The 12,113-nt window shown below is 39.3% G+C and overlaps 1 protein-coding gene across 3 annotated transcripts in view; it reads right to left on the bottom strand.

The window, feature by feature from the left end:
* The window catches only part of STK17A (serine/threonine kinase 17a), an 805,673-nt gene extending 797,799 nt beyond the window's left edge, over positions 1-7,874 (bottom strand). Inside the window, exon 1 of one of the 3 annotated variants that reach the window (XM_044064814.1) lies at positions 7,392-7,873. In XM_044064814.1, the coding sequence (XP_043920749.1) occupies positions 7,392-7,521 (130 nt within the window). In that variant the 5' untranslated portion in view covers positions 7,522-7,873. Of the gene's footprint in view, positions 1-7,391 lie in introns of all 3 variants that reach the window. The other 2 variants (XM_044064816.1, XR_006363967.1) reach the window with 2 other exon arrangements.
* Positions 7,875-12,113: the final 4,239 nt, after the last annotated feature.

Below are 12,113 nucleotides of genomic sequence, written 5' to 3' on the forward strand. Positions count from 1 at the left end.
GACACACCACTCCAACCCCAAATAAAAAATGGGAAGAAGGGGGTTGATTATGATATAAATACATATATGAATATACGTGTATACAGACTGGCGTGAGCGTGTGCACACACACACACTCACTCACTCACCAACCCTGTCTGTCTGTATACATGTATATGTATGTTCGTATGCGTGTTTATATCATCAACCCCCTTACCATTTTTTATTTACGTGCCAGCGTGTGCGCGTTTGTATGCCACCCTGTCGGTATACATGTATATGTATGTTCGTATATGTGTTTACATCTTCATTAACCCCCTTCTTCCCATTTTTTATTTGGGATTGGAGTGGTGTGTCAACTGTTAACATCCCCTTTGACACTCATGTCCGACTGTTGTAGGTCTTTTCTTGCATTCTTGCACAATCCATTCACCTCTTTGCTGGAATCCATTGTTTCCTCTTGACTTCTCCCTGTCTGTTTCAAATCTTTTTCAACGGATTGCATTATTTTTCTGCACATATGCTCGAACCATCATAATCTGTTCTCTTTGACCTTTACTGCCATTGAAGCTTCTTTGATTTGGGCACACACCTGCGCAAGCAAGGCAGTGTGTGCGTGTGCACGCACACACGTGCACACATGCACAGGCGCAAATGTACACACGCAGGCACACACGCACGCAGACACAGGCGCATGCACATGCATGTGTGCAGCCAGACAGTGAGCATTTACAAGTGTAATAGCCAAGTTTATTTATAAGTTTACCCAAGTTAAAGTTACTGAGCCTCAAACCTGATGTGTTTGTACATAATAAAGCTGCTTGAACAGAATTTACAAAGACTTGTCTACTTTATCCTTTCTAGAAGAGCAGCAGTCTCCATCATATAATCTCTTGTATCTCTCTAAAATATCTTATTATAATTGTTTCAGGTCTCATTTATCACATACGACTCTATGTAAGAAATATATTGAGTTTTTCCACACATTTTCTCCAACTCATGGTGTTTTTCAATGCACTTTACTATGAAACATATGTTCGATGTTTTAATCTCATTACATTGTTTCACTCTTATGATTTGTAGTGCAATATGATACTTTGTGATTTAAAATATCTGTACTTGATGTTTTGTAGTGTAACAAGATACTTTACTTATTTAAAATGCCTGTATTAGATTTTTGAAAAATTGTGAAGCCTTTTTCCTTGGACTTCCACTGCAAATGGGCACTTTCCCAGTAAACAAATGTCAAACAAATAAAATAATATTGCCAAAAACATTATGTACAGAACTCTTAAAAACATTTTTGGGTCATCCGTGTTCATCTATTTGGTGAGAGACACCAAGGTATGTTAAAATCTACACACATTCATATATAAATAAAAAAACACACAAAAAATACTTTATGCCTGTCTAAACACATGCATCTTGTATAGCAAAAAAAACAAAAAACAAAAAAAAAAAAACAAATGTTCCACCTTAATGACTCATGACTACAAAACACACGAAACTATGACATACAGAAAACCACATGGTGCAAAATTAACAGATAATGGCTACCATACCACTGCTTACTGGGAAACAATTCTTTGAGCTGTAGTAATATAGTCATTATGCTATCATTATTACCACGCCTCTTAAAAATGTATACTGGAAATACTGTTGCAGTAGGTCTAGTTTTGTTCCTAGGACAAGGTCTTTTGAGACTGGTTATTAGTAGCACAGCAGCAATAGGCAAATTAGTCCTTTGAGTTCAGCTCAAATATGGACTATCCATTACAGCTACCGCCGACAATAAAAACCCATCAGATCTGCAGACTATCTCAAATAAAATAACTTGATTTATTACAGATTCCCCTCATTCATGCAAGCACCAATGCATCACTTTGTCCAAAGCCAATAGACTTCCTATACAAGTTGGAGCTAACCTCCTATTAGGGACACTTCTTTACAAACTCCTGCAGCCAGATTAATATGGCTAGTATGAGCCTCTTGTAGCAAAACTGTCCACATACACACAACACTCCAACACCCAACCTGCAAGACTAGTGTGTAATTGATCTGTCTTTTTTTCTGATACACAGCATCTTACCATATGTTATTAGTACCAAACATGGTCTGCTTTTTGTTTCCATATGAGAACTCCTTTTCCAACTGCTAAAGCTTAGTTCTCTAGTCCTTGTGACATCACATTAGCTAGTTACAAGAGAAAAAAAAAAAAAAAAACTTATGCCTGCTCAGCTGCCCGCATATTAATAACTGTATTTAATTCATAAAAATAAAGCCAGCAGGAAATACACAACAATGGATAACAGAAAATTGGAATCTGCACTATTAGCAGCTACAAGAGAAACTGCCTTTCTACTGCCATCCTCAAAAGTCAGCGCCACCTACAACGTCACGTCTTACATACCACAGTGGTGTTATTACTTGAGAAAACTAATAGCAAAATGCACTACGCTTCTGTGGAATGAAAACAGCAATTAAGTCCTGACAAGTCAATGCAGCCAGCCTTCACAAATTTATGTAGGCTGATCAATATAAAAGAAAAAGGGCTTGATTCCAAAGATTAAAGGTAGCGCAGCATACATCCCACATCCCAAGAAGCAAACATTGCTCTGATGGCCTGAATGTGCCTGGCTCATGCATAGACATGGGCCAGCGGGAGGAATGCCTTGTCTACACATTCCAAATTTGTGTCTTTCGGCTTTTCCCGGTTAGGGGTTACCACAGTGGAACTTCGGTCCGCTAATGATTGGTAGTGGATTTTTACGTACCGGGTTACCAGCCCTGATGCACAACCTTCAACGAAGGCACGCCCCATTCACGTATGCCTCCACACAGAAGACGCTCTAGCTGAGAATCGAACGGGACAACGTCTTGCTATGAGGTGACAATGCTACGGCAGCACCACCACATTCCAAATACTCTGCAGAAAACAAAAGACTTTACAGCACACAGGCTCAGCTTGTGAAAAGTACACTGCTCCAAAAACACAAATGCCACTGCAAAATAGTTTAATATTAGAACACACAGATGCTTTGCCTATATGAGATCTTCTTACTCTAAGATAAAGAGATCACAATAGAGACGGAAGAAAGGAAGGAAACAGAATGCGGGCTAAGGGCAATGTGAAAGGACAGCTATGGTGCAGCAACAGAGAGGCACCTTGCGCTGGACTCTGCCCTTTTGTCAAGTGTGGGGGAAGGAAGGGACCCTAATCTTTATAATGGGCTATAAAGTCCATTAGATATGTCACCACAATGGCGTAAAGAAAGGAGACACTGGGAGGAATGTGACAGAGAGCACTAACCTTACTTCATCCATTTCCAGCCTCAGTCCAGGGATACATGAAATTTCCAACCAAATCAAAAAATAACACACAACAGTCCCAGTATAATGCTATCACTGTCAAGACATAATATATACTTTCAAAACAATTACTCATATAGTAGTCATACCTGTAACAAGTCTGACAGCATATTTTATATATATATATATATATATATATATATATATATATATATATATATGGATCTAGGACTGTTGAACAAAAGTTCAACAGTCCAAATCCACTATCACTGAACACACTTTAACGAAAGCGCTTTCACCAAAAAAGCACTTTTTTTTTTTTTTTTAACACACAAACGCACATTACATTTACGTTTTTGCAGGGGAGGCAAGCCCCCCCTGCACCGCACACACTCACCCTATTTTTATATTCTCACTCTGAGGTCGCACTACAGTGAGAAAAAGGGAATTTTCCCTTATCCCCATTGTAGTGCGATCTCCGCAACAGGCATACTTACGCGAAAGTGCTTCTTCAGTGAAAAGCACTTTCGCGCAAGTATGCCCGGCCATTTCACATTTGGTGAAACGGCCGCTCGAGCATTAGTCCTGGACCCATATATTTATTTTTTGAAGAAGTTACAATTATAATACAAGAGGTAACTCAGCAATTTATTGAACCAGGACAACTGACCATGACTTACAAGGCAAATGCAGTAAAACACAGTAAAAGACACAGGACTGCACAGTATATGTCAGTGTGTATTGTACATGGACGTGTCTGTGTGAGTGCAAGCATGCACGTGGAAAGGCTATATAGAAGCATGTATATACAGCAAAAAGTACACAACACGTGAGAAGAGCAACAACAGTAGGGATAAACAACACAGCATCAAGAACACAAATGGGAAACTCATTTGTCTTTGGACACAGAAATGTCTGTGGACAAGCAGAACTACAATGATGTATGTGAAAAGAGACATTCCAGCCAAACACCACATTGGGCAAAACATCTTGCAACTTTAAGGGTTCCTGGTACACTACTTGCCTTACATCTGCTCACACCAACATTGTGGATGATGACATGAATGACATCAATGGTGGCTTCACAAAGGGCACACCATCACTCTGGTAATGTATACTTGCTACATTATTGGGGGCAGCACCCAAACCAGTTATTTTGGGATCAGATATAGAAACTGGTTCTACCAATGAAGGTGCATACGCATCTTCATTTGGAAATTCAGGACAGAGCAGTGTGTAAAGTCTCCTTTTGGAAACATGTCTATGTTCGTTACGGAAGTCTTTTCAGGGCCCTGCCTTACTTCTAGCGAGGGTGATTTTAGAATATGGCCCTGTGCTTGCAATCTCAGAATGTTTGAAAGCAGAATTCCTTGATCTTCACATTCTCAGACATAGTGGGAAACAAAAACATGTACTGAAATAAAATCCCTGATAAGAGTACCAGCAATTGCTCAGTTTAGTACAGCAGAGCACACCATGCAGTAACAAATCTCACCAACACTACTTCACTTACTCCTTTCCATGCAGCAGAGGCAAACTCACAGAATGCAGCCATAAGCAATCATTAAAGAATGCACGTTGGATCAGGGGCAAAAAAAAACTGTCAATGTCTCTGCAGATGAAACTGCACATTTCATTAATGTAGACAGACTACGGACATTTATAGTATGCTCCTAACCCTTCAGTTTGCATTGATAAGCACCCAACGGGAAAGCAGGCAATGGATGAAGCATGGGAACATCCCCCATTATGCAAGTAAGACAACCCATCAGGCAACCTACTCCCATGAATGTGGATGCCTGCTGTCAGCTCCATGGCCTCCAGTGCAGATAAACTCACAATACACTGTCCCAAAATATACCCTTTTCATCTTCAACTGGGTCGTGAGCTGGCAAATCCTCATTACTCACTTCTCTCCTTTCCCACTGACAACCCTAAGTCTCAAGCCACCAGTCAAACCCAGTTAATCATTGGTGTGTGTGCTCTCGCCCCTGTGGGACATCTTCAAAAAAGATATTCAACTCGATTCAATAATGGCTACACCAAGTTTACACCGTTGTAAGTGAACGGATAACACAGACATAACTCACACCATCTATCTCCTTTTAGTTTTCCTACTGATATTCTTGCAGCTTTAAATATTGACAGGGATTCATAAGGGTTATATCAACGTGTAGACTACATGTACACTTAGTGTAATCTTTCTGAGTGACTAGAAAGCACAAAAAAATGTGAGAATGTTCTTGAATACATATTGTGTATACTTGGGCTTTATTAAATCTGGCGCATTATCTACTAATTTGCACAACTTTTATGTACCTACTTACATTCAACATAACTCTCAAGTGTCTCGATTTTTGCAGATTATCCAGATTTTTGCCTCATATTTTTGGTCTGTTCCTCATTTTTTTTTTTTTTTTTGCAAATAACTGAGGATTGAAGTCACTAAATAATGACATACAAGTTTCAGACTTCACATCCTTCAAAAATGCATCTTAACAGAAATTCTTTTAATCTAGCAACTTTTTAAGTTTGCAAGAGCAATATTTAAAATCTGTCCCTATTTTGGGCCTTTGTCCCTCTATTATATTACTCTCTGTCAAGATTTCTTGCTCTAAGAGGTTAAGATGTAGGTTACAACCGCACATTTTTAATTTGTTGTCAGAACAAAATGTGCTTAAAAAGGAGCTGCTTTCCTCACACCCTCCATTAATAGTCAATTAAAACAAACATACATTTTCATATAAATGGAGTTCGCCACCTCCCTTAACACCCATCAAACCAATCGATTACTGTAATAAAAACTATTGCTTCTTTCTCACTTTTTTTTGTAAATTACACTGTGCCGACTACATTAAAGGGGGGCTTAAATAACACTTTTAATTGTTTATTGAAATTGCTTAAATCTGATGAGCTATGTACGCTTGTGCTTCAACTGATACTAAGCAATGCTTCAGTGGTTCTTATCCCTTTTTACTTGACTGAAATCTACAAGTAGTAAATGGCATAGCTCTCAACCTACCATCTCCAAAATGAGGAACACTAGCCCTCGTAATGTGGAACAAATGGGCAAAATGTGGAACACATACTAATGGCTTGCTAACAACTTCAACTAGGAAGGTCATAGAATGGTTAAAATATGCTGGGTTTACTTATAAAGATCATCTTTTAATGAATAATTTCTATTTACCATGGATTTCACTTAAAAAAATTCCTAACATTGCATGTGTGACAGACTCTTTCAATGTGGAACTTCAAAGAACTTCGAGGAACATGAACTTTTTAAAACCCCAAATGAGGTACGTTCCTCGTAATGAGGTACACTTGAGAGGTATGGTAAATGGTGGGCAGTGGTTTACACTATTTTTATATAATTTTTTATAAATTAATTCACACACGCTTTCTGTTAGCGCCTCACTCCAAGTCTGGGCCTATTAGTGTTCTTATCAGAACAGAAGCACCGCAGCCACTGTACTGGCCATGGGAAATTTTAAAACAGAACAGAAATGTAAGAATGTGCTGATGCCATCTCAGACTGTTACTTTCTGAAGCCTAGGTAATAACTGGTTACACGCTTGTTTAGCTCCAGGCTCCAGCTTTAAATCACGTATATGCAGCAACGCTCCCACCTACTGCGTGTTGTGTAAGATGCACAATTTTTGGTGGAAACTATTCATTGCTGACGCTGAGTTTCCCTGGAAAAGTTCACCTGTTAGGTACACCCTCCTATGTGCAAAATAAACAGCGTTTACTAACTGAAAGCAATTCTCGAGTTTACCTAAAATGATTCTATATTTAATGTCAAAGCGGAGCTCTTGAAGGCAAGCAGTACGAAACAACTTTCACCTTCCACCAGTATGCATTTAACTAGCCCATAGTGCATCACTGTTACAGTGCAATTTTCTAGATTTTCGCTCCCCAGGATGCCTGTCAGTGTTCGACAACAGCAAGTTATCGTGCTTCCAAAGACTGCGCAGAGTGGAAGTTTAGTAAAAAAAAAAAAAAAAACACATACCAACGCTTGTTCAATCACTAAAAGATCCACGTCTGGTTGTAATCAGAGCTGCTTACTCATATTCCTTTACCAAATTACACATTATTACCTGCCAAGCTCCTGACCAGGGACAAGAAGGTAACGATCGCTAAAGGGATCAGAACGGATAGGACAGTGAATCTCTCCGAGTAAACCGGGTCGAGGGGGAGGACGGTATTGACTTCTCGACAGGCTCTCATTTCTTCTGGATTCCCTCTCCACGGGAATCATAACGGACAAGGATCTCTTAGCTGTTGACTAACTTGCTGAACCTGGGTCATCCAATCTCCCGTAACTGTCTCTGCCGAACTGCTGCGAGTACCATAAAAACGGAGACTACTTAAGTATTGAGGAGGCAGGGAATGTCATACTACTTTAGTCAAACATCAGACTTTCACAACAGCTAAAGTAAGATGCCCACCCGTATCTACATAAGTGTTTCACGATGCAAAGGTCAATTAAACGTTTATTACTTTTGTAATGACAAGAGAAGAGACCAGGGCTTCAACTGACTCCTGGGAGTCACGCCTCCAGTTTTCCCGTTACTTCGGAGACCACTACTGATTGACACATTTCCTCAGCTTCAGGGTGGAGCTTAAGTGTGTTTGAGAAGGCTCGACTCAACATTCGTCCTGTCAACGTATAACAAAAGACAAAAAATGTCAGTTGTTCATCCCCCCCCCCCCCCCCCCCGCCTTGGTTTGCGTATTTTCTCCTTCTCCAGCTTTGTACGCTAATAAATGTTATCCGTATTACGTTTATAACAAATATACCTGAAACCAATGAAAGTTACATAAGCAAACACATTTTTTACAGTTGAAGGTGTGCAGAGCAAAGCGTTCGTATTCCAAAAGTATAGTAAACGAATGGGTTGAGGTTTATATTCTGTAGATATTATAGCAATAACCCACGCCTGGGTGTGGGTAATGCTGGATTTACCCACGGTTGGCGTGGTTTGCCCTCGGGACCAAACAAAGACAACCGTGGGTAAATCCAGCATTACCCACACCCAGAAGTGGGTTATTGCTATTATACAATGACACAGGGGCGGCTCGAAATTACGCGCATGCGCATTGCGCGCTTTAATCGCAACAGCGTTTTTTTTTTTTTCCCTAAATTCTTGCTGGGTTGCTGCAATGTTTTCATTGCAGCCCGGAGAAGCTAAGGAGGCATCATTCTGATGCCCAGAACTTCCCAGAAATCTATGCGGTTGACTCACAAACCGCATAGATATGGAAGGGGCTCGGACTGCGACGTCCGCAGGCACGTCATGACGTGCTTGCTGGGCAAATGCTACTGATTGGTTGTCGCTCTCTTCCCGGGCTTTATGTGCTGGGAAAAGAGCGAGAATCAATCAGTCGGTTTTCGGCATTGGATGAACCAGTAATCTTTTTTTTCCGTGTGTTGTGTTTAATTTTATAAAGCTTAAAAACATTTTTTTTTTTTTTTTTGGCTCAACAGTTACAGCAAAATTATAGTGTCAGTCTGTGGTGGTCTGGTCTGGTGGATTTATTGCTGCTTGAAGTTGAATCAGTGGATTGGAATCAACGACAACAGGTGAGTTAGTGTGTGTGTGTGTGTGTGTGTGTGTGTGTGTGTGTGTGTGTGTGTGTGTGTGTATACTGGGGAAACATTTTTTTTCTGTACTAGTGTAAAATAATCTGTGGATTAATTCTGAGGAAAACCATGTCAAGGGTCATAGAGGATAGCATGATCAACTGACACCAGACAAGGACAATCATTCTGAGAAGGCGATCTTTATGTTTGTTCTACTTCCAGCTTAACTGTTTCTACAAAGCAAACGGAAAATGATAAATCTCATATTTGCCTAACTAACAGAATGCATTGAGTGAAATTATAGAAAGTGAAAATTTTTTTGCAATCAGTAAATTACAACTGCACTGCTCTTATTATGTTTATTCCTAGAAGACAACTTGATGTTGTTGAGTAGTCACTGACTTTGTAATCGTATTAAACAGATACAAAATGAGAATGAGGAAAAAAGTTACGTGCACAGAACTCCTGTTTGCTCAATTTGTGTGTCTTATTGTGTGCACTCAGAATTACAGAATCCCATAATTGGGCCTTTGATGTGTATTATTCAAGTTCTAATGGCTGCAGAGTGTCAGAATTCAGAACAAAATTGTTTACTTTCTTCCAATTCCAGTGGTAAGCCTGTACAAATACACAATAATGCATCTAATAAAACATCAGAATAAATAACTTGCAGAACCCATAGCAATTACAAAGCATCTGAGCTAATAGTAATAGCTGAAATAAAATTTTGCTCACTTTCTCCAGCAGGAAAGAAAAAGAAAAACTTTTGATTCAAGAAGTACTAAAAGGGAGCGGTTGTCACCAGAGCAAAGTATTTTGTCCACCTGTCACTTATGTGAATGTTGTGGGTAGGAAGAGCAATATACAGGGATTGGGCAAGCAAGGGAACATCAGGTAGAATACAAGGCATTAGGTAATTAGGAAAGAGAAGGGCCAAAAGAGATGAAAAGTGAATGCTGACCTCTGGGTGATGGTGATGCCAAGATGGTGTAAATCAAAACTTTGGAAGCAGGCATTCTAGTTTGGAAGATGATATATGTAAATATAATATATATATGTTTTCTATCAATTTAATTAAGATTTGCTCTCCCTAACAATTTCTTTAAAATGAGAAAGAACAGAAAATGAACCATGGATGGCCAGGACCAATATATTTGACTGGCCAATGCTGTTTGAGTGTTGAGGCAGAATAATCATAGTTAACCTGGTTGTAATATCGGTCAGCCATGGTGACTGTTTGGTATTTAATTGGTTAATTACTGCAGTGTCTAAATAGGTGAAAGAAGGAAGTGAAGTGAAATAGATACAATAGGGAATAATGATCATTTCAGAAAGCACTGGGTTCTGGTGCTGCAGGAGGCGAACATGATGTCTTCGTGTTGGTATAGAAAAGACATATAGTTGATCTGGCACTAGGCAAACAATGACTTGAGAGGATGAATGGGAAACTGAAGAACTTATAGACTTGTTTAACTAAATGCAATGTGTGTGTGTGTGTGTGTGTGTGTATATATATATATATATATATATATATATATATATATTTATATACTTATGCACACACACACACACACACACACACACACACACACACACACACACACACATATATGAGTGTATGACAGATTCTCCATGTATCAAGTCTTTGAACACCTACCACACATTCAAAACTGTTTGAATCACAAAGACTTGAATACACAACACTTTGAATGACAAACATTTGTAGAAAAAAAACAAATCTACTTTTTTTTGCAGGTGGCAGGCATCCCTGGACCCTGCTAATTATATATACCAAATTCAAGATCACAAAACAAGGGGGAAATGGTAAATTCCACAATCCCTGCTATACTGCAATCTCACACTGAAAAATGGCTTGAATAGCTTGCATGTGTGATTAGCTGAGCTGGCTTTTTTCACCCACACTAAAACACACATACACACACACACAGAAAATTATGTACTTCTGTAGCAGATTAAGGTAGTGCTGCTTGTTTTATTTTATACTTGATTTTGACTGGCATTCCAGTAATGTATTTAAAAAGCAATTTATTTTTTCATGCCTCACAACCTTTGTGTTTCCATCTAGATATTAAGTAAGTTGTCATGTAGCCAATGCATTGAAATATTTTTTCTTCTACATTTCATTTTGTCTTGATTGGACTCTCGTAATGACAGTTTGGCACCCAGGGCAGCATATTTAATTAAAGTTCCAGTTGTTGTGGTTTTGAGCATAGCCCCACCCCTTTCTATTTGGTCACACCCCTTCCCATTGGCCCCACCCATTCCACTGTCTCCTGCAGCCCCCCTTTAATTTGAAGTCACCAGCCGCCACTGCAATGACATTATTTAAGAAAAGCCCTTCCGCAGCTGTCTGGTGTTCCGTGGCAGTTCTGATGTACTGCGCATGCCTACGCAGTACAGCAGAGCTATTGGCAAAAGCAACGGAGAACGCAAGATCTCTGTTGCTTTTTACTGTCTCGCTATGTTAAATGGGTTTAACATAGCGAGACAGCTTTAAAATAAGCAACGGAGATCTCCGTTGCTTATTTTAAAGCTGTCTCGCTATGTTAAACTCATTTAACATAGCGAGACAGGTTTAAAAAAAAAAACGGAGATCGCAAGATCTCCGTTGCTTTTTATACACTGTGTCGCTATGTTAAAGGAGTTTAACATAGCGAGACAGCTTTAAAAAAAGCAACGGAGATCTGCGTTGCTTTTTTTAAACCTGTGTCGCTATGTTAAACTCTTTTAACATAGCGAGACAGTGTTTTATACTAACGGAAAAAGTCCGGGCGACCGGACCTTTTTCTGTTAGTATATTGAGGGATTTACAACGGGCACGCTGGTTGGGCTGGCCAATCAGCGTGCACGTTTTAGAGGAGGAATTGTATAATAAGGCATACCTCATACCTCTCAAGTGTACATCATTACAAGGAACATTCCACATTTTGTGTCTTAAAAATCCCATGTTCCTCAAAGTTCCACATCGAAAGGGTCTGTCACTCTTCTAGTGTTTGAATAATATCATGGTAAATAGTACTGAATCATATTAATGCATCAAAAGAACTTTTGATAAGTATAAAGCAACAAATTTGAACACCTGTGAGCTTCATAGTTGCAGGAAGCTGTTAGCTAATATGTAAGTAGGTCTTCCACATTTTGCTGATTTATTCTACGCTATGACAGGTAATGTTCTTCAACTTGGATTAATCCATTTATATTAGAAAATTATAAA

Source organism: Protopterus annectens, chromosome 3.part0, assembly GCF_019279795.1.
Source record: "Protopterus annectens isolate FY-2018-M chromosome 3.part0, PAN1.0, whole genome shotgun sequence".
NCBI lineage: Eukaryota > Metazoa > Chordata > Ceratodontiformes > Protopteridae > Protopterus > Protopterus annectens.